Source organism: Apis mellifera, linkage group LG14 (genome assembly GCF_003254395.2).
Source record: "Apis mellifera strain DH4 linkage group LG14, Amel_HAv3.1, whole genome shotgun sequence".
NCBI lineage: Eukaryota > Metazoa > Arthropoda > Insecta > Hymenoptera > Apidae > Apis > Apis mellifera.
The window spans coordinates 1,449,314-1,472,610 of NC_037651.1; the positions used below are offsets into that span (position 1 = coordinate 1,449,314).

General features: G+C 25.5%; 3 protein-coding genes, 1 long non-coding RNA gene and 1 other non-coding gene across 11 annotated transcripts; 3 read left to right on the plus strand and 2 right to left on the minus strand.

Moving 5' to 3' along the window:
• The first annotated feature begins 3,830 nt into the window (after positions 1–3,830).
• LOC724464 (cuticular protein) lies at positions 3,831–10,162 on the plus strand. 2 transcript variants are annotated; one of them, XM_006557535.3, is made up of 6 exons: positions 3,831–3,969; positions 7,387–7,630; positions 8,306–8,407; positions 8,853–9,041; positions 9,513–9,746; positions 9,823–10,162. In XM_006557535.3, exons 2-6 carry the CDS (start codon positions 7,388–7,390, stop codon positions 10,036–10,038), a joined length of 984 nt encoding a protein of 327 aa, XP_006557598.1. In that variant the 5' UTR covers positions 3,831–3,969; position 7,387; the 3' UTR covers positions 10,039–10,162.
• A 791-nt stretch (positions 10,163–10,953) lies between these two features.
• Positions 10,954–15,275, plus strand: LOC411791. Of its 2 annotated transcripts, XR_003306032.1 has the most exons (8): positions 10,954–11,305; positions 11,419–11,667; positions 11,800–12,006; positions 12,079–12,240; positions 12,313–12,494; positions 12,594–12,682; positions 12,772–12,882; positions 14,880–15,275. It is a non-coding gene; the product is annotated as a luc7-like protein 3 (transcript). The 2 variants fall into 2 exon arrangements; XR_003306031.1 differs by lacking the exon at positions 14,880–15,275 and having other exon boundaries at positions 12,772–14,219.
• Positions 15,134–18,998, minus strand: LOC411790 (mitochondrial glycine transporter). 4 transcript variants are annotated; one of them, XM_016916360.2, is made up of 8 exons: positions 18,935–18,998; positions 18,347–18,439; positions 16,909–17,027; positions 16,734–16,818; positions 16,472–16,651; positions 16,112–16,283; positions 15,766–16,025; positions 15,134–15,672 (listed from the first exon to the last, which is right to left on the minus strand). In XM_016916360.2, the coding sequence occupies exons 2-8, from the start codon at positions 18,398–18,400 to the stop codon at positions 15,646–15,648; spliced, it is 897 nt and encodes a 298-aa protein (XP_016771849.1). In that variant the 5' UTR covers positions 18,401–18,439; positions 18,935–18,998; the 3' UTR covers positions 15,134–15,645. The 4 variants fall into 4 exon arrangements, with proteins under 4 accessions (XP_016771849.1, XP_006557627.1, XP_006557629.1 ...); XM_006557564.3 differs by lacking the exon at positions 15,134–15,672 and having other exon boundaries at positions 15,680–16,025; XM_006557566.3 differs by lacking the exons at positions 15,134–15,672; positions 18,935–18,998 and adding an exon at positions 18,173–18,210 and having other exon boundaries at positions 15,680–16,025; positions 18,347–18,553.
• A 663-nt stretch (positions 18,999–19,661) lies between these two features.
• LOC409202 (40S ribosomal protein S9) lies at positions 19,662–21,490 on the plus strand. The gene is made up of 4 exons (XM_016916361.2): positions 19,662–19,737; positions 20,062–20,295; positions 20,489–20,675; positions 21,269–21,490. Exons 2-4 carry the CDS (start codon positions 20,073–20,075, stop codon positions 21,438–21,440), a joined length of 582 nt encoding a protein of 193 aa, XP_016771850.1. The 5' UTR covers positions 19,662–19,737; positions 20,062–20,072; the 3' UTR covers positions 21,441–21,490.
• Positions 21,491–22,591: 1,101 nt separating this feature from the next.
• Positions 22,592–23,204, minus strand: LOC107965474. Of its 2 annotated transcripts, none has more exons than XR_001705467.2 (2): positions 22,964–23,204; positions 22,592–22,853 (listed from the first exon to the last, which is right to left on the minus strand). It is a non-coding gene; the product is annotated as an uncharacterized LOC107965474 (long non-coding RNA). The 2 variants fall into 2 exon arrangements; XR_001705468.2 differs by having other exon boundaries at positions 22,592–22,841; positions 22,964–23,203.
• Positions 23,205–23,297: the final 93 nt, after the last annotated feature.

Genomic DNA, 23,297 nt, shown 5'->3' on the forward strand with positions numbered 1-23,297 from the left:
AATTAATTTATAGAATAATTTTAAAAAAATAATAAAAAGAGAAGCATAAGATTTTTTTCCTTGTAATTTTGTTTACTCAATTACAAAATTTATAGTAAATTAAGAAAGAAATTCTGGTATATTTCTTAAAAAATAAATTTCGAAATTAATAAAACAATGCACTATTTCATTTTTTATATTTTCATTTTTTATAATTTCATTTTTTTATATTTATCACAAAGAATTATCACAAAGTATTAAATATAAATTATATCTTGTGAATGAGAAGAATGTTATCTATGTATCTATAAGATGGCGATCATTCACCTAATCATTACTATATAAAATAGAATATGAAAAGAAGTTGACAAAATTAAACAAAATGAAACAAGTTTCATTAATATTAAACAATAATATACTTCCGCTTTATTATTATTATTAATTACAATTTTCATCTTGTTTTCCTCATTTTCTTCTTTAATGGTCCATTTGCTTACTATAGGGGCGAAACGGAGGGCGAACATACTTTCTCCTATAGATCTGACAACTGGTGAAAGTATTTCTTATTTTTATACGTTTAAAACACCCAAATATCTGTTAATCTAATCAATATCACTTTCCTATAAATAATAAGAGAAATTTTTCTTGAAATAGTAATTTATGATGTAATACAAATCGTATCGTCATTACAATAAAATCGTTTGACAAATAATTATATTTATTCATTAAAATCATATTAATCAATAGAAAAATATGTAATTATAAATTATTTTTCAATTATTAAGTATTCATAATGGCATTTATATACTTTCGACATTTATATACTTTTGCATTGTAAAGAAATGAATATACATATAGTTAATTTAATTTTTTAAAATTAAATTTTAACTTAATCATATGAAAATTAAAGATTTAAGATTAAATATTTAATGATGAGTTATATGAAAAGGAACGATTCATTGAGAACAATGAAAAGTTAATACATTATACAACTATGGACGATACGTGTATGATTAAGTACACATTAATCATCCATATAAGAATACATTTTATTCTTTAACTTCGCGATCTAAATTCAGTTGTAGTAGAAACCGGTTCGATATCTGAAAAAAGTCAATTCTCTTCGACGAGGTCAATTTTCTAAGGAACGAACGCACCGAGGTTTGAAGTATATAGGAGGAAACAGACAGTGTTAACCGTTATATATCGAAAGTTTGATCGTTCGGACAAAGTAATGCCGAATGCGTAGGTGGAACTTGTTTTATTCGAGGAACAAATTCAAAAATACGATATTAATCGTTTGATGAATGATTGAATAGTTGATTGCATAATGTTAGAATTATATAATTAATTATAACCAAAAAAAAGATATCTTTATTATTGACATTTATTCGTCATAGCCTATAAAAACGAGTGTCAACAAAAGTATCTTTCTTTGCTAGTTTTCGTCTCTTACAAAAATATATAATAAATACACGAAGATATTTTCGACAAAATTAATATAATTTTTATTTTCTATTTAGATAGAAACATATACTGATACACAGTTACTTGTATGTTAAAAGCTACGTTGATAGGAAATGGAAAAGTTACTGTTCAAAGAACAAGGAGAGCCGAAGAAAGTGAATGACAGCCGAATCCTGGAACGATCTTGTCGATGGCTTCAATCGAAAGTAATCACTCCCTGGATTTCCGTCAAGTGAAAACAATGACCTTCGATGGACGTCTCTGAAAGAAAGAAAGTCCACGCGATCCATTTCCATACAATTTCAATAAATTACACGCTAAACAGTGCATTGAATTCCACGAAGAGGAGCGACAATTTACACTCCCAAAGAATCAAGAAAATGAAGAAAAGAGATTGAAAGTTTCTTAACGGATGTGAATTTTTCTCTTCCTGTCAGCATTCTCGATCGGTTAATTGAATTAATTAGTAATGTTAAAATGATTCATTTATACGATTATATTATACAGTATTAATATTTTGTAATATTATTACATAATATTACATTGAATCAATATTTTGGAATAATAAATTGAATTTTTTTTATTAAAATAAAAATAAACAAATATAAAAAGAATACAACATTTTTTTGAAAATACGATTAAGATACAATAGCATTCTGCGTGAAAGGCTATCAAATTAAGTATATCCACCTACTTTCATCATTTTAGTAGCACAGTGTACAACGTACGATTTAGATGAAAAGCAATTAAAACTTATGTTTATAGCGTGCGCAAACAAATTTAAAAATGCATAGAAAATAGATTAAGTTATATGCGAAAAAGTAACGTTAATTCATTAATACGTCAATCTTTAGCTTTAAAATTTTTTAAAAATTATCATAACTATAAAGAAAAAAAAAAAGAAGAAAATAATTATCATAAATATACATATACATATAACTTTATTACAAATAATATAATATTATATATATTAATTATCATAATTATAAAGAAATGAAAGAATGAAATGAAAAGTATAGAATAAAAAAATGAACAAAATAAGACATTATATGTTGAAAATAAAAGTTCATTGTTGTATATCAGAATTAAAGTCACGTTTATTGAATACAAATAAAATCAACATTGTAAAATTTGACATCGAAATACAACGACCTACTATTGAAAAGAAATTTTCATGTAGTGCGTGGTCGAAAGTCAATTCATTCGATTTCATTGGGATCCCATTGGTATTGAAAGTACTTTACGGAAACGATCCGGTGTGAAGTCTTATGTATATGGAGATAAAAAATATCAAAAGACTTTAGCTATCGGTGATGTAAGAATTGCATTCAACCGTGCAATCAATTTGTTGCTTTTTCTTCCGATGCTTCGTTAGTTAAAATCTCATTAGCCACGAAAAAATATTTATTAATGTACAAATATGTATACATTGCCAATAATTATACGTTATTTTCTATCTTTCCATTTCTATTGATAAATTGTCGCCATTTATGTAAAAAAAAAAAAAAAATTGTGAGGAATTTCATTTAAAAGTTTCCAACTTGATGACAACTTTTCTTTTTCACTTTATAGAATTATAAATACTTATTATGTTTCATCTTCATCATATTGTAAACATGTTCATACTAGGATGTTTGATTATTTAGTAGGTTTATTACATACATGAAAATTCTGTGTTCAACATAATTAAGATTATCTCTGTTTTTTTTTACAATCTACATGTCACATATTCTATAAGTTGAAGCTATCTCATGAATTGTGTTTCGAAAAACTTTTTAATCATAAAATAGAAATTAAAATATCATTTGAGATTTCTGTATATTCTATCCATTTTGTAAAATGAATGGACAAAAAAAAAACTGGATGAAAGTTGGATGAAAGTAATTTTTTTTACAAATAAAATTAAAACAGTTTATTAATGATTAAATGAAAATAGAAAGTCAGAAAGAAAAGATTTTAACAAGCAAAAAAATAATAAATAGTAAACTAAAAATAACTACTCTTCCACGCAATTTCTTAAAATCCAAACTTTTCTTTATTAAGCACAATTCTGAAATATTATGTTTTACTTCAATTCTTTCTTTCAAAAGTTCTTTAGAAAGTTTTTATCAGAATTGTTTCAATTACATATCAGTCCATTTAAATTCGAAATAAATTGCACGTTATTATTCCATATTATTCCATATTATTTAATTCCATATCATTTCACAATCTATGAATCTAATAATTATCATAATCTACAATTATGCTCTTATATTATTATGTATAACATTTATAAGCCTAATTATTTCTCGTTCAAGATCATCTTTGGAACCAAAAATTTTCAAGAACACCTTTGTTTTTACAATACACATCGGTCAGTGTCTCCCACTACCCCAAAGTAAACCCAGATATTACTTGGTGGAGGTAACTTTCAGCGAGACACGCTATATAAGAGAATGAAGAACCGGCCGGCCAAGATAAAGCTTGTGTATTGTCAATCCATTCATCGTGCTGTTACTCCTCTACCTTCGTCGTTGACAGGTAAGTGGGGTAAAAAGTACGTTTCTAAAAAAAAAAAAAAAAGAGAGAGAGAAAAAGAAAAGAAAAAGTAAAGAAGGGATGAAGGAACATCGGGGGAAAAAAATGTGAGATTAGTGACGAAAACTTGAACAGTGAAAGTGTTTTCTTTATGTCCGATGATTATCATCTGAATTTTCATCTGTGTATTACTTTGGTGTTCTTTCTTTTTTTTTTTTTTTTTTTTTTTTTTTGAACGTGCGGATATATACCATTCGAAACGAATTTAAAACGTATCCAAATAAACGTAATAAATTTTAATGTATCTTATGTATCTTGATATTACACACGTCTCATGAAATGTTATGAAAAATTTTGCGAAATTATCGTTATGCACGAAGGAACAAAGATTATGGCACGTGCCTTGGAAACGGGAAAGGAAACCGGTTGTGCGAGGGCGAGCAGGAACTGCAGTTAGGAATTTATGTATAAGATTTTAATAATATTAGTAGATCAATATTGCTAACATTATATTGTTTTTTATGAATTATTCAATACAATTTATTTTAAAAGTAATGTTTTATTCAAATAATATTACAAACAAAATGTAAATCTCTATAATATCACTTTTCAAACTTTTAACTATATTCACTATACGTAATATAAAATAATTAAATTTCATTTTATTCTAGGCGATCGAAATACATATTTTGCATATTTGAAATTCTGGAATTACGTATCATATAGTATATTCAATATACGAGAATTAAAGATTAAACACAGATCTAAGGACAAGATTTCTTTCATGGAATCGGAAAAAAATGTCATCACGCATAAAATCCGTTCCAGATTTCCATTAATAGCATATATAAGTGCGACAACTGGCCGACCAGTTATGTGTACCCTCCACTGATTATATTATACCACCGCGTTCTTCTCGTTTGTAGTTGTCTGACAACTATCTCTCTACTCATTATGCAATTACTTTCTTTGATACAATTTGAAAAAAATCTTCGTCAACTTTCAATTTCAATCATTTTATCTATTTCACTTATCGAAAACAAAAAGTAAATTTGCATTAAGAAATCGTTAAAATTCGTTCGAATTCGTAAATAATTCTAATTATCTCTTCGCATTTAAAATGATTCAATATATCATATTAATTTATCAATATATACCTTGATAAAAATCAAATACAAATTAATTTCAATTAAATCCATATTCAAAGCCACATGATTGATACCTCTACAATTATTTTCAATTTCTTAAAGATTAATCTTGAAACAAGTGTAATTCATTTCACGAAGAGAAAGGAAATATTAATCATCATTAAAACTGGCCATTCTAATAAATTTGTCTTAATGAAAAAAAAAAAAAAAGAAAGAAAAATTCTTCCAATTACTCGTTCAAAATAATTTCTCCAAAATTGCTCCAATTATTAAGTTTGATCATGTATCCATCATGTAGAGAAAGTTTCTACTATTTTCCTTGAATCAACGATTCAATAAGAGAAACCGACGTAGAAGCACGAAAAACTAATCGAAATGATCGAATTCCTGATGGTTCCTCTTTCGTATCACCACTCGCAATCATTTTCCTTTCCAACTACCTTGTACGATATCGCTTCTCGATCTGCATATTTTTACACCATAACTTAATTCGCAACGCTCAAGACAGATACACGCTCCCATTTTTCTCCGAGTAGTACACATTTTTACACGCAGACCCTCTCACTTTCACTCGAGCTACCGATCGAACCAAGTTTGCGACTATATATCTTAACGATCGGCCGGTTTGCGAACTTGCGCCTAGTAAAGACAAGATTCTCATTAAGAGCAACAACTACATTCTTTCCCCCGTACACCCTGTCGTCGCCGTTTAACGGCCATTTTGTTTCTTTAAATGGACCGGCTTGATCAAGTAAATCGGCGTATAGAAATTACGCCGATGACCCGAGATCATTTGAGAAACAGGTTGCGTAAAAGTTGTATTAAAAAAAAAAAAGCAGAGGAAAAAACCGGGTTACATTCGACCTTTGTATGTTTAAGAAACGTTATGTTAGCACTATTTTCCATATCGTGTTTTCGTTTTAAAGAAAGCAATGTCCACCAGTGATCTCTACGTTTACTTTTAATATCTCTCTGATAAATATAGATCATTAATTTTAAAATTTAAAATTATCTTAGCGTGTAATTTTTTTCACAGTGATATTTCTTTGCAATGAAGTTTAATTTGAGCGAATAATTATTTTTATTTGAATGAAATAAAAGAATTTTTTTTGTTTAATGAACTTTTAAATTTTCGAAACACTCAATCCATAAGAAATGAAAAAATAAAGAATAAAACGATGTCTATTTGCAATCTATTTTATTGAATCGTTTGAATCGTTTTTTTTTTCTGATATTTTTTTTTTCTTTACATTTGTTATAGTTGCGCAAAAAATATACAAGAAATTTCTTTTAACAAACGAGAAATTAGTATATAATATCAAGCCTTTCAAATTTTTTATCGAAAGCCCCAGATCTCTCATACATCATCATCACCGTTACGAATGAGATGTTTTCAACGATTCGTGAAACCACTATCCATGTTTTACGTACTTAGAAAGTAAGGTGCTTTCCACAATCATTATCGATAGAAGTGTAAACGCACGTGTTTCATTCAAGGCAAACAATAGATCTTCACCAAAGATTCGACAGACGCGAATGAATTTCTTCCGTGTTTGATAAATACGATAATTTCATCCGTTGAAATACATTTGTCGGTTAACCAATTTCCTTTGAACATATATATATATATATATAGATTAAATTATTTCACCACATTTCTCCTAGCTCTAGATATTTCTAGGTCATCGACATCTATGCTTTCGATGCATTTGCACACGGTCAGCTGCGAATGAATCTGCTAAAACTTAACTTAAGATATCACTTTTCTCTAAATGATGATTCATCATATTTCTCCTTATACTCCTCTTTCTCCAACAGCTGCTCCTCATTTTTGATATCTATTTGCCGGTGAAATCATCAATGTTTAATTATTTAATATCGAATGGAATCACTATTATATTTGGAATCATCAATCATCAACCAATACAAAAAAATTCTTGATGACAATTTGTGACAGACTTTTGCAATATAATAAAAAAGATCAAATTAAATATCACGTTCGTAATATTTTACGAAAGATTAACATCGTTTTTTACGTGAATCTATCTAATGAAATAACGTCGCTTTTCACTTCGTCCCCCCCGATCACCATACTTTATCGAGGGCATAACAAAAACCAAGGTCGCTTTCCCTCGCCACATGTTCACCGTAAATAGGATAAATTTTCTCTGCGTAATATATATTTATAAAAATCCATCTCGTCGTCTTGAGAGAGTGAAAAATCGACATGGCCATCACTTTAACAAAACTCTCTCGTTTTCCATTTGCATAGAATGTATTGGCTGTGTCTTGCGGCATTAACTGCGACCGTGGCAGCGCAAGCTTCTTACGATTTGGAGCCAAGAGTGTCTTTTCCCGGCAAATCGCCCAGCTTAGGGCCACTCTACTCGTCCGGCCTTAACGCTGGTCAAGGTTTTCGCGATAACAGTTACGAGGATAACATTGTAACACCTACCCCTTCTCCAACGCCTGCCTACAGAAATCCAAGCAGTCAACAACCTGTAAGCAATAAAATTGTAACGTATTCGTGATAAGTATGTTTTATTCTAATTTCTAATAAATTTTATTATATATATATATTTTAATATAAGTATAAATTTAAGTATAAAATATATTTTTCGATTAATATTATTAATTGCAATGAAAGTATATTACGCCATTATATCGCAATTACTTTGTATCGTAACATATTACGTAACAACTTACGTAAAAATAAGTTACTTTCAATTGGTTTAAAGTATATAATATTTATTAAGTAATCGTATAAAATCGTACGATTTCTTTCTTCCATTCATTCTTCCATTTGAATGATTTGAAGAGGAAGAGTTCGATTACTTTTCATTCACAAGTATGAATACGAGTATATTTTATTTATGAGCTAGACAGCTCAAAAACTTCTTACTGGAAGTCTTAAAGATATCCTATGTATGATAACCTATAAACGACTTGAAGATAATTTCTGTTGAACGTTTTATGTTGCAAATTTTTACAGTAAAAAATTTCCAGATTAAATACTGAACGTATTTACTTATTTTTTTCATAATAAAGATAATGAACAATAATTATATTATAAATATATTATCGAAATGTCGTTTAGACACTCGTATTAGAACTTAAAATAATAGACACAAAATAAATATAGATTAAATTGTTTTAAATTGTCCAGGAAGTACTTTTTCTTTTCTTTATAGCTTTATCGCAAACCATCGGCAGCATCTCTCGATCAAACAGGTATCAGAGTGAATGGACCTCCGCGTGGTATTCTTCGTGGTGGTCAACCACAAAATCCAAAAGTAATAATTTTTTTTATAATTTAAAATCTTTTTAATATCTATCGAAGAAAGAACATTTTATAAAACTTTGGAAGCTGTAACAGATGAAACTGTTACGTTTTATATCTTACAATAAGTGAAAGTAGTATAAGAAATTCTTACATCTATTATTTTCAGTTTCATACAATAAGCTTACGTAATAGCAAATTACATCAAAAAGAAAGAAATGTTTTCGCGAAAAAGTAAATCGTTTTATTTTTTGCATGTGATTTCGAATAATTATATCTTTATCCCAAAAAACGATGATTGCCGAAATAATCATTTTATGATAATTGAGTTGAAATTACTTCGAAAAATCTATATTTCGAACGAATATTATAAAAAAAGAATAAAACAATTTATACAAACAATTTTATTTATTAAATTCAAATACATAATTGCGTTTAATTGTGTCTCAAAATTAAAGGAGGAAGAACTTGAAGAAAAAGAAGAACCCGATCGTTTGACCCTTCTTTTACCGCAAAGTAAATTCGATTGTGTGAACAAACAAACGGGCTATTATGCCGATGAAGATCTTAATTGCGAGGTCTTCCACTATTGTCAAGATAATGCGAAACATTCTTGGATTTGTCCCGAAGGATTTACATTCCATCAGGTAATTTTCAACAATATAACTTTTATTTTTCTTATATTTCAACGTGCGAAACACTTTCCATACCTGTTCCGTAATTACACAAATCGTGATCTTTTATATGTAATTCTAGTTGTTCGGTGAAAACGTTCACCGAATATAAATATTTTTCTTGACCATACAACTAATCAAATTCAAACATTTATTGATAAACAAGTTTCACTTCTCTTCATATACTTTGCCATGCATTTTTGCCCTAACATTTCTGGTTCTCTCCATTCGATTAAATAGAGGCTAATCATAAATTGTTCAGCTATCTAATACTCGTATACTGTTATGCATTTCCGGGTTAATCGAGTCACATTCCTTTTCTCGGTAAAGATATAACAAATATTAAAATGTATCGCGTCTGTTTTTCTCTGTCTATTCCATGAAATATTTCCACGCTTTCTTTCTTTAAATTCCGGGATCATCGACAGTGTGTCTCTATTACAGGTTCATCTGATTTGCATGCCACCAAGTGGGGACATAAACTGTAAGAAAAGCTCGCAATATCACTTCGTTAACGAATATCTTTATAAACCATTGAACTTGGCTGAAGCTGAAAACAAACCGAATGTGACCTTGAGATACAGTGAAAGATATTTCCCGGCAGACATTCACCCGGATGAGCGTGAAATTGGCGATTATCAGATTACTCCTTCTGCGCCTATTCGCCGTCCCACTCCAGTAAGATTTTATTAAAATAATACTTGTTTGAAATGATATGAAGGATAAGATAAATAATAAATATATATGTACGTAGATATATGCGAATCCACAATCGGCTACGTTGAATAGTATTCCACCGTCAGCGCGTCCACAGTCAACCAGTCTTCCACAATTTCGTTTACCAGTGAATCAAGTTTTCCGTAGTCCCGAGGAAGTGAACATTCCGCTTCAGCACAGACGCCCGCAACCTCAACATCAACCTGTGAGAAGATTCCCTCAAGTACGACCTGATGATGAAGAATACGAATAATACGACATTCATTTGATAATTGTCATTCATTGTTACATTCATCGTCACAAATCTGTCGTTAATTATATTACGTGTGGTTTCATCATTCATATTGCGTTAAAATTATAAAAGAAGGAAGAAAACACTTCGGGATAATTATTATTTATTCAAATAAAATATAGTTTATAGTTCTTAATTAATTGTCCAATATTAATCATTTCCATATTTTTATTCTGTAAAAATTTTAATATTTTTTAAATTGAAAATAATTGATAATTGTATTTAATTATATTGAATGTAAAATTATATTTGTACATTCTATGATCATATGTATAATCAATATTAATTCAAAAGTGATAATTAATAAATTGTCATTACATTATTTTTAATAACAAAAATATTTTTTTAAACAAATATCTAAAAAAATAAAAAAACCGAATAATCTTTTTAATTTAAAATGATATAAAATTTAAATGAAATACATTTAAATTTGTACGGAGAAATAGTCAACTATCTGTTTAGAGTTTTATGTAATAAGAAATATATAAAAAAATTAATTGATAAACTATTATGTATCAAATATAATTAAAAATAATTCAATTATTTTTTATTTTTATAAAGAAAACAATATCAAAATAAATATATGTGTATATATTGTATATTTGTTGTAGCGAAACAAAACATTGATGTTTCATGTTATATCACGTAGTAATGAAGATTGTGAGAGCGTATAGTGTGATTCGCGTTATATTGTATAATATTTTTTTTAAATTTTCTAAGATATTTATATTAAATAAAAAATAGACAATTGAAATATAAAACAAATTAGGATTCGTTTAATATGCATTGTTTATTGAATTGAAGGAATACAAATTTGGATTTTCTCTTGTTTGCTTTCATGTAATATGTAAGTATTTCTATGAATTTCGCCATATTGTTTGCTACACTACCGCCTTCTGAAGTAAAAAAGGGTTCAGGGTTAGAATCAAGATATCACTTCGTTTGAGTGATTTAGTGTTGCTGTGTACTCTTTTTATTTTGGAATGAATTTATACAATTTCATTTATCACATTTTTCAAGTGAAATACAAACAAACTCGATAAATTTAATAGTGTCAACATAAAAATTATCAGTGGGCTTTCATACACCATTAATAAACGACATTCAATAAAGAATTTTAGAAATGGCTGCTGCTGCTGCTGCTGCCCTGCTTGATGAACTTATGGGAAGAAACAGAAATGTTCTTCCTAATGAAAAACCTAAAGAACTTAATTGGGAAGATCCTGAAGTAAGTTTTTGAAAATGTTGATATTTCAATGACATTAGTCATTAAGAAAGTCAAATTCCGGAGTATTGACATTTCATCATGAGTTTTCATTGAATTCTTATTTTCTATTTCAGTTTTGTAAATTATATTTAGTTAAATTTTGTCCTCATGATTTATTTGTTAATACAAGAGCTGATTTGGGTGCATGTTCTCGAGTACATGATGATGAAGCTAGAGAACTGTTCGAAAAAGCTCCATATTCATATCGAAAACAACAATATGAAGATGAATTTATTAGATTTTGTCAAAGTATGTTAAATGAAGTCGAAAGAAAAATAATAAAGGGAAAACAACGATTAGCTCTTATTGGAAGAACTGAAGCGGTAAATAAATTTCTAATAATCATTTGTTATTTAAAATATTATGGTCTTTTTCTTTTTTATTAATTATAAATAATCTTGTTACATGCATTGATAAAATGAGTGATGAAAAGATTATCAATTCTTATTTATTAGCCTACTTTAACACCAGCACAAACTCAGAGAAATGAAGAACAAATTGCACTTTTAACTGAGAAAATTAATAAATTAGTAGAAGAAGCAGAACAAAGTGGTATACAAGGTAATGTGGAACAAGCTCAAGGTTTAATGAGATTATGTGATCAATTAAAAGAAGAACGAGAAACATTAAGGAAATCTAATGACAATAGTCATTATAATCAGGTAAATATTGTTATATATTATATTAATATTGTAAAGAAAGAACAGAGAAAATTAAACTTTAACTTATTTTAGACTGCCGAATTAGCTGCTGCACAAGAAAAACAAATGGAAGTATGTGATGTATGTGGTGCATTTCTTATTGTTGGAGATGCACAACAACGAATTGACGATCATCTAATGGGTAAACAACATGTTGGATATGCTAGATTAAAGAGTGCTCTTCAAGAAATTATGGTAATTTATAATTTTTATACAAATAGATTTTTTTAAATAACAAAATAATATTTATTATAAAAACAATTTTAGAGTAAACGTGAAAAAGCTAGAGATGAAAAAGAACAAAGAAGAGAAGAAGATAGGAAACAAAGAGCACGTGCCAATGAAGAACTTGATAGACGAAGAAGAGATGATCGAGATAGAGATAGAGAAAGAGATAAACGCCGTAGACGCGATGATGATAAAGGCAGACATGATTCAGGCAGTCATAGGTAAAATAAAAAATTAAAATAAAAAAAATTACTAAAATGTTCCTCTTAACTTATCAAATGTAAAATATAATAATGTTTCATGATACTAATTGTATTCAGAAATTCGGGACACAGAAGTAGAAGTAGATCAAGAGATAAACATGAGAGACATCGAGATGATGATCACCGACGTCATGCACGAGATAAAGGTACTTAAATATAACATACATTATAAAATTTTAATCATTATCAAATAAGAAAATTTTAGGAATTTTAGAAATTTATTACATGCTTTTAGGAAATCGTGATCATCGAAGCTCGAGTCATCACAACCGGCGACGCCATCGATCTAGAAGTCGAAGTCACAAGTAACAACTCTTGATTGGTTAGTGAGTGAGAAGTAAGCCAGGTATGCACTAAACAATATAGCATATTCGTCTCAATTACTGTACAGGTTCTTTACCAGGTGAGTTTCATTAGATGCACATAATATATACATGATAATTATCTGTAATTTTGAAGAATGGCATAGTCACAGCGAGCCAGTCTCTGGTCCTGCCTATTAATCGGAGAAACACTTGTACTAAATTTCATATGGACCTGTTTGTACAGCGTTTAATTTTGAAAGTGACGAGCTTGCTCTATGTAACATATTACTGAAAAACGGTGCATCGAGGTAATGTCGAGCAAGGAATAGTAATATTGTTCCCATACGAAAGGTATTTTTATCATGTAGTATTATAGATATTGTCTACAGAGCAAGATAGGAGAAGGTATACCTATGCTTGCTTTGATCGGTATAATGTCTTCATAGGGTAAATCAATTATATAATTTCAACGACTGCATAGCTTTTTTGTCGAAAAGAAATTAGTGGTTTAGTGGAGGAAACAGTGCCTACTTCCGTAGACCTGCCACAACAGTGCCCTGTGTGACTGTGACTATACAATCCTAGCTTCTACTACGCATTTCTGAGGTATTTATATCGGAATGATAATACCAAACATGTCCTTTTATTAGGAAAGTTAGACTTTTTCAAAATGGTGATCTTTATTTTCGACGATATTCGAGTGCTTATAAAGTTATAAAGTTATGATAATAATCTCCTACTCTTACTTTCCTTATTCCCTGATTGCAATTTATTGGAGCATATTCTATTTAAAAATCGAAAAATTATCAATTAGTCAGGGAAAATTTCTGCTATGAACTCAAAAGGAACAATTTTAATATTTGAATTTAAGAGAATAAAGTAATAGTTTATTATAACAGATTCATATGTATAGTCCAGAAATGTATATTTATTTAACAGCCATGTGGCTATTATTGATTCAGAATGTAATTTTGGCATATAGTCTTATCGTCGTCATTTGAACTTTATTTGTAAAAGTTCGAGTAACATGTATCATATATGATGCATTCTTCCCTTTGCATGCATTTTTTCTCCATTATTTTTAGTTTTGAGAGACAGGACATGGCGAAGCTCGGTCAAATTTTTCTATTAGAAAGTCGTATACATATAAATCTCATAGTATCATGGTACAGCGATTTGAAGGTTGATGACAGGTCACGTGGAATGTATCTTATGGTGCTCCGAGGACATCTCCTTTAATCATATCTTATTCTTTTGTCGCGCCCTTCATTTCGGCTTATAGAGAACTCATACTTTATGCGCGTACTACATTTGTGTATTTCATATTAAATCATAATAAATCATTTATATACATTTAATAATTTGTTTTCTGAACCAACTAAATTAAAAAAAAAAATCTTTTTAAGAAAAAACAAAATATCAAAATAACAATTTTAAAAAAACGATCATCTTATATTGTTACATTGGGATGAAAGGAATCTTAATAGTGAAAGATTCTAATTGTTTACAAAATTACAAAATTAAAATTTGCTGTCTTCATCATGATAGATTTTCATTTTTCACTTATATTGTTATATTTTAGATTCTTTTATGACATTACTAAAAATAGATTTACGAAAATATTATTTAGTATAGATTACATTTGTACAAAACAAAAAATAAATTTCTTAATTTGTATTAAATTTTTCTATCAACAAACAATAGATCAATAATATTTATCATTTATTATTTCTGTGATGCTTAATAACAGTTTGCAATATATATCAATTTTTTTTATTTTAATTTTATATAATTTAAAAAATAATTTTATTTTTCCAATATCACAATCAAAGATGATCAATTTTAATTATGTAATTTACCTTTCACACATGTAGCCGACAGAAGTATGATATTTTTGTTAAATATGTCATGTATTAGGTCAAGGTTAACAAATAATATACGAGTACGTTATCCTGCTGTTTGGTAACGACTTAAATTAATATGAAAGAAAAAATAATAAGGATCATCAACATTTGAAAGTTGTATTGTCTATTTTCAGACAGAAGACATGCCATGGAGATGTAACCAATGCAACAGGCTCACTTGCACACTGCTTAATATAATATTGAGGTAAAGATTTTGCATAATCTAAAAATTCCAATCATGAATTTTATACACCTGCGTTTGGTTCATTTTTATTACATCGCGTTTTCTTGAAGTTAATTACAAGAAAAATCATAAAATTAAAAGAATTGAATACATAATTATTGTTATCAACATTATATTATGATATAGGGAAAAAATTAAAAACAGATTTATTAGTAATTTATTCTTATTTGCAAATGTTACTCTAGGCTACATATGATAAAAAATATCAAGGTAAATTGTCTATAATTTGCATTGTAATACTCTTAAAATTGTTAATTAAAATTAATAAAACAGTACTACAATAAAAGTATCAGGTTATTTTGAAAAACATACAAAACATTAAAATAGTCAGAATTATAAACAAAATAATAGAGATACTGTACAATCTTTAACATTAAATTATAAAATTTACTAAATAAGTATATACATGAACAATATACTATTGAGCGATAGGATATTCTATCTGAATACTGTACATAGTAGTAATATTTGCTATGATACAATGATTTGCTAATAATAAGATAATCAAATTATCTTTGTATAAAACTAAAATACTGTATATCAAGTGTAAATATTCGTATTGGCTGAATGACTGATTTTATCATGCGTAAATTATTTCATTTTTTTAAATTTTATGTCAACGAATCAAAGAATTATATCATTAAATAGAAAAAATTTTACTTAAGTTCCATAAATTTTGTAACCTAAAAATAATATATCATTTAATTCGTATAATTTGTTTTAGAATTTATATTGTCTTAATAATAAAAAATTAAAAGATTTAATAATTTTGCTACCTCTTCATATACAGTCCAAGCCATTGCAGTCATTAATGTCCTTCTCAATATTCGTGGAACAATGCCTTTAAAGTATCCTAACATACCATATTTCTTGTAAATCCTAAAAACTGCGTTACGAACATTTTTAAATTCATTAGGATATAATTGCATTTTTGTCTTGATTACATCAGCAGGTTGTGTTATAGTAGAAGCAAATATTCCTGCTAATATTCCACAACTGAAATGAATTGGAGCAGATGATTTGACATAGGACAAATCTAAAAACAAAATTTATATTAAAACATATAATTATTATAAAAATAAGTTGATTTTAGACTTCTCTTAATTTTAATGAAAAATTTACCTGCTTCTATAACAATATTTTTTAATTGTGTATAAAACGTGAGATAAAGGCCGCTATAAGGAGCATCTCTTAGTAATGTTGGTACTAATCCACTCGAAAGACCTCTTATTCCTTCCTGCTTGTAAATTATTTTCAATGCTTCTCCTACACTGTTATATTTATAAATTTCACTCTGTGAAAATAAAATCAATATTTTCGTAATTTCATGCAACTCGTATTAAGTAGAATATTCTAGATTATTAGTATTAGTATTTTTATGCCTAATCACATATCTAATTTTACTTTCTGTATATTTTTCTTTCTATAATGTATAATATATTATATAAAAAATGTAAATATATTTATAATAATTTCACGTACTTCAAAACGTGTTTTTACTACTGTTATTGGAATTAATAAAGCTCCAGACATAGATCTTGCAGTAATGCCTAATAACAGTGCTTCTGTAGGTGTGAGTGGATCTTTTACATGCAATGTATGCTTTAACCAGTGTAATGATGAAAAATATAATCCAACACCAGGTACAACTCTTGTAATGGACTAAAAAATTCTTACTTAATATATCTTGATAAAATTTTTAAATTTTATAATTCTTTTAAAATTTAAAATTTAAAATTCTTACCGGAGTTATACCTTTCCAAAGTCCAAGTATATTTTCATTTTTAATGATATGAATTACTGTACCTAAAGTATTAGTTTTTGGAGTACTAGATCAAACATAAAACAATAAAGTAATAATTAAGAAATTTTATATATAATTTTATAAAATAATGAAGAAAATAAAATTTTTCACTTACTCAAGATGAAGATTTACTTTGCTTTGAAGTCTGGTTTTAATAAGATCTAATGGTTGAAATAAAATAGTTGAAAATGTTCCAGATAATGATCCCGCGAGAAAAGATTTCAAAATAGGATACTAAAAAAAAAAAAAAAATTTCGATTTCAAAAATATATTAAAAAAAACGATATAAATATATTTAATAAACGATATATTTTTAATTAAATATTTTTAAGATACTATAAAAATGTATTTATATTCATAAAAATAATCAAAAAAATAATGTATATGAAAAATATCATACAATAGATATAGATATTAATACATAAATTATTCTTATTATTGTAATAAATATATGTCATATCTTGCACGAGTTTGCTCACGTGAGTTATAAATTTCCTTTAAAAGGTCAATATAATTATCTATAAATGCAATTCCTTGGGTCATCAATATATTACAAAATAATATTTTTTTTTTATTTATTAAATATTTATTTTAGTCATAAACTATATTCAAAAGTATAAAAACAATAAATTATGATCATTTTTTATAAAAAAGATAAATAATAATTAATTTATGAAAAAGATTAATAATAATTAATAGTTTGACATAAATATAATATTTCTAATAATTATTGTATTTTAATACTTTTTTAAATATTAAAATTTCATTTTTAATATTATTAAATACTATTTTCAATATTAAAATCATTAATATATTTAATTGTATAACAGATCAATATTTATGATAGTCGTAGAATAGATAATTTTTTATTTTCTTTTTCAGCTTATACTTGTAAATTTGGGACATCAAACTTGCAATCTCATAATGCAAATGAACACATGAGATACTAAATGGTGGATACTGCTCCACATAAATCATCTCCAATCCAGTACACCTCTTTTTCTAATTAGAGGTATTTTTTATTCAAATATTTTAGTATCTCTTTCTCTCTTTCTTTCTCTCTTTTTATTCAATTTATAAGTTATAAATTTTGTCAAAATAACTTTACTTAATATATTTATTTCAATACTTTTATATTTTTTATATAATATAATATAATATATAAGTATAAAATATTATAATTAATTTTATTAAAAGATAACTGTTGATATAAAACAAATATGTTAAATAAAATTATTTAAACAGTCATATAGCTTCACCTATAATAATATTTACCCTTTATCAGACATTTTCATTACAATTAAAAAAAAAATTCATTATATAAAAAATAAAAAATTATAATAATTATTATTCAAAAATAATAAAATTGAAATACTTACACTTCCAAAAATCTCCATAACATAAAATTTATTGGAAGCTTAAAAATGAATGAAATTATAATAAATTGAACTATTTCTAAATATAACACAATAGTGAAACAAAAGATACTTTCTTAATGCTTACTTTAATGTCACCAAGATACTGACTATGTTATAAACGTGACTGTTACTTACATCTTCTTTTATCTTCATCTCATTATGTTCGGGGTCAATAGAATAACCCTGCATATCGATACATTCTCCAGCAAAAAATCAAAAAATATTAAACTGAAACGTGAATTAAACGTGACTTGATATGAAACGTGAATTAAACGTGACTTATGAATATGAAACGTTTTATTATATTTCATATACAAATATAAAAATACAAACTATATTATTTATTGATCTTAATCTCAAATTATCATTTCCTATTTTTATATTTAATAAAATACATTTAATTATTATAAAATTTAGAAATAATTTTTCAAAAAGTTTTAAAAAAAATTTTTTTAAATTTATTCTATTGGAACAATATTATATAAAAAAAAAATGAATATTTATTTTAAATACTAAATTTTCATGTATATATCATAATATTCTATAACAAATGTGATATATTTATAATTAATCAAAGAATTTATAAATATCAAAATTTCGAATATTCATAAAAATTTATATTAGGTTAGAATTAAAAAAGTTAGATAAAAACAATTTTATTGCTTGCTATAAAATACTATATACATATTGCAAATGTTATTTTATTATTATATTTGTACGTACTTTATATGAAAAATAAAAAATTAAAACAAAAATAGAATTAAAATAATATCAACAACAATGAAGAATACAAAATTCTATAAAAATATCACAAGGCTTATAAAATTAATTTCTTATCTAAAAATTGTTTCAAAATAAATTTGTTTGCAATATTTTTCATAATATATTTATAAATACATATAAATAAATAATGGATAAATTTGTTTATTTCAAATTTATATTTATAATTAAAAAATAATGAAAATAATTTATTAATTATTTTATATAGAAATACGAAATATATTTTTCAATGTAATACAAAAATTTTATTATAATACAAAAATTGATAAAATATATACATGTATATCATTCATTAAATATTGAAATATTGAATTATTTAACTAAAATATAACTATAAACTAATCTATTATAGTATAAAGAAAATTATATTATAAAAATATTTAAAAAAAATAGAAATATATTCAAATAATTTTAAATACTTAAAAAAAATATTAAATTTTTTTTTTGTTAATATGTTTATTCAAATATAATAAATAAGAACTAAATAAGCATTTCTTATATATAATAATGTAAGTAATATAAGTAGATTTTTTATCAAAATATTTAATAATTTAATATTATATAAGATATTACTAAACATTAATATTTCTGTACGTTTTTTAAAAAACCCGCTAGTTAAAATGTATCAAACTTCCTGTTTAAGCGCTGCATTCGCTTTAGAATTATAACTTTACAGTATGAGTTCGGCCATTTCGACTTTTCTTCCAACGCAGTGTGGTCGTTACTCTTGTGCGATTGAGAGTAAGGTATGATATTTATTTAAAAATTATTTAAAAATTCAATTTATTTTAATTAGAATTAATATTTATAATATGGATTTATGAAATTTATTAACTTTTTTTAAAAAGAATTATTAAACAAATTAAATCTTTTTTTAATTACATTTAATTATCTTTAAATGTACACGTGTTAATATAATGTTAATATAAGTTTTACATGCATTCGATATATTTTATATCTAATATATCAATATAAAAAATATATCACAAAATTATAATAAATTTATTTTTTTAAAAGATGCATATATAATATATAAGAGAAATATTTTTTTTTTATTAAATACATCTCAGGATTGTACAAAATGGTAAATGGAAGAATACCTTCAGTTTTCTCAAAAACTTATGTTACTCCAAGAAGACCTTATGAAAAGGCTCGTTTAGATCAAGAATTACGAATTATTGGTGAATATGGTCTTCGTAACAAGCGTGAAGTATGGAGAGTTAAATATACTCTAGCAAATATCCGAAAAGCTGCTCGAGAACTTCTTACTTTAGAAGAGAAGGATCCTAAACGTTTATTTGAGGGTATGAAATAAATTCTATATATTTTTAAGTCAATAAATTTTTAAGACTTTTTGGTAAAATAATTATGATGAATGTATATTTTTGACACCTCTTGTCTGATAGTTTTGATGATATATTCTACTGATAAAATCATATAATTAATATTATTACTTCATATTTTAACATTTTATTCATTGAAATATATATTTATTAGGAAATGCTCTTTTACGTCGTTTGGTAAGAATTGGAGTGTTAGATGAAAGCCGTATGAAGCTTGATTATGTTCTTGGTTTGAAGATTGAAGATTTCTTAGAAAGACGACTTCAAACTCAAGTATTTAAATTAGGGCTTGCCAAGTCTATACATCATGCTCGTGTACTTATTCGTCAACGTCATATTAGGTAAATTTTATTAAACTTAGTTTTATATGCCTTAAAAAATGGGCAAGAAATATCTGATTATGTACAGATTTTTTCTAATCTTTAAGGCAATATTAATCTCCTGATTAATCACCAAATAAAAATAAATATTTATCTGGTTTCATATCTGGAAACATTTAATTTTTATTTATTTTTTTTTTTTTGAAACAAGTATTTCAATCGCTTTTTTTAATTTTACTTAATTATAAAATATGATAGTAATAGTCTTTTGACTACTGCAGGTATTCATATATTTTTCCTGATTGATTATTTCTTCAAAATGATAAAAAAAAATGTGACTTAAATATTGGATGGGTAGCTAAGATGCTCAAGAATATGGAGCAATACATATTATAATATTTTCTTTCAGACAGGCCACTTAAGTGTTAGTGAAACTACACTTAACGTCTGTTATATATATATTAATGGATATAAATTCATTTTAAAAATAATTGGTATATTTTTTTTATATATTAAATAGCATTATAAACTCATATTTTGAAATACTAAAAATACAGAATATTGAGAAATAAGAATATAATGCATAAAATGTAACTTATTATATCTTATTTCAGAGTACGCAAACAAGTGGTGAACATTCCATCTTTTATTGTAAGATTGGATTCACAAAAACATATTGACTTTTCACTAAAATCTCCATTTGGTGGTGGTAGACCTGGCCGTGTAAAGAGGAAGAATTTGCGTAAAGGAAGTGGAGGAGCTGCTCCAGAAGAAGAAGAAGATTAAATAATTTTTTGTAATACTTTATCTAATAAAAGTATGCTTTAAATGTTAAATTTTATATTGTTAAATATTAAATGATTTTCAGATTATATTTTTTACCATTATCTATCAACAAATATTTTTACATTTCTATATGTAATACAAAATTTTATCAACTAAATATTATATTCAATAACGAGTAAAAAATAAATGTTTAATTCTAATATAAAGATAAAAATATTAAGAAAACAATAGTATAATAAATTTATATTATAATTTATATTACAATTTATAGTACAATAAATTTAACCAATAAAAATTTCTTGCATAATAATAATAAAATTATTAGTACATTATTATTAATAAATATTATTAATAATAATATATGAAAAAAAATGATTTGATTTTGCTGAAAAATATTCTCAAATTTTAGTATAGTAATTAATATATAGTTTATTATTTATATAATATCTTATTTGTATCAATATCGTATTTAATATCTAGAAATTGAATTACTATTTATTCATTATTTTATATGAAAATTTGATTAAATATTCAAAATACTAAATATTTTTAATATTGCATAATTTATCATATTAATATTTAATGTGTATAATTTTTATTAATAAAATAGTTGTATCAATTTGTCAATTTTATTAATTCTTAATAATGCTTCATATATATATTTTTATAGAAAGGATTGTTTAGGTACTTTATTTATAATGAAATGTTATATAATTTCGATTAATATTGAAAGAATTAGTTAAAAGAAGAATTTCTTGATAGAAATAAAGAAGAAATAGTAGTAAATAGGGAATTAAGGAATAGAAGTTAGGAAAGAAAAGATAATATATATCTGCAATGCTTGAACATATGGAAATATGAGAATATCGCAGCAATCAACGTTTACGTGACATGAACATTCTTGATAATCCGTATCAAAAATTTTTTTATTATTAAAAATATTTGGAATTAATTATTTTTGCAATAAAAAAATGTTATCTGTTATGTTAATATGTTATGTAAATATGTTAAATATGTTATTTATAATATTTTTAATATTGATATTTTTTCAAATAAATAATTTCTTAAATTTTCCAATTTGAAAAGTTTTCATTAACTAGATTTTAATATTATATTCAATTCAATAATATTTTAAATTATTTTCGAGATAATTTTTTGAAATTTAAATTTTAAGAAATAGTTTTTTATTTCTTAAACCACTCGTGAACATTTCATTAGATTACAATCATGAATAAAAATATATATGTGTCATTAAATTGAATTTCAAAATTTACATATATTTCTCTACATCAATTGGCATTTTTATTATATTTTTTAAAAAAGCATTGGTCGCAGCGTTATGTTCTAGCAGATCATTGATTTTTGCAAGTTGGGATAAAACGGTTGCAAGCATTTTATTTCCTGGAGCAAAAACTTATGATATTCAATTATAAAATATAAAACAAACCGTTTTACAAATAAATTAAATTTGAATATATAATATGAAAACATACAACATGAATAAATGAAAAATATCTACTTACTTATTACATGTTATTATGCTATTATGCTATATATTATACATTATATATTATATATTATGGTATTCTTAAAATTTACAAAATTTTATCCAAATCGAAAACAGATTGTTCATAACAATAATCGTAACTTTTTAATTTAATTTTATCAAAAAGTACAAAGTACATTGTGATATATTTTATATATTTATTGAATAATAAAAATAATAATTACTATATATTAATAAATATATTATCAATTAATATGATTACGCAATCTAATAAATATAATAATAAAGATAAATACATTATACTACAACAATATATTATTATAAAAAATAAAATTTAATTTAAAAAAAGA

Coding starts and splice junctions, on each gene's coding strand:
- LOC724464 (XM_006557535.3), top strand. CDS start 7,388: ATGTATTGGCTGTGTCTTGCGGCATTAACTGCGACCGTGGCAGCGCAA. Junction 9,042..9,512: donor AAGGATTTACATTCCATCAG/GTAATTTTCAAC, acceptor TCTCTATTACAG/GTTCATCTGATTTGCATGCC. Junction 9,747..9,822: donor CTATTCGCCGTCCCACTCCA/GTAAGATTTTAT, acceptor ATATGTACGTAG/ATATATGCGAATCCACAATC.
- LOC411790 (XM_006557564.3), bottom strand. CDS start 18,400: ATGCAGGGTTATTCTATTGACCCCGAACATAATGAGATGAAGATAAAA. Junction 16,819..16,908: donor AAAGTAAATCTTCATCTTGA/GTAAGTGAAAAA, acceptor TGTTTGATCTAG/TACTCCAAAAACTAATACTT. Junction 16,652..16,733: donor TTTGGAAAGGTATAACTCCG/GTAAGAATTTTA, acceptor AGAATTTTTTAG/TCCATTACAAGAGTTGTACC.
- LOC409202 (XM_016916361.2), top strand. CDS start 20,073: ATGGTAAATGGAAGAATACCTTCAGTTTTCTCAAAAACTTATGTTACT. Junction 20,296..20,488: donor TCCTAAACGTTTATTTGAGG/GTATGAAATAAA, acceptor TATATTTATTAG/GAAATGCTCTTTTACGTCGT. Junction 20,676..21,268: donor ATTCGTCAACGTCATATTAG/GTAAATTTTATT, acceptor ATCTTATTTCAG/AGTACGCAAACAAGTGGTGA.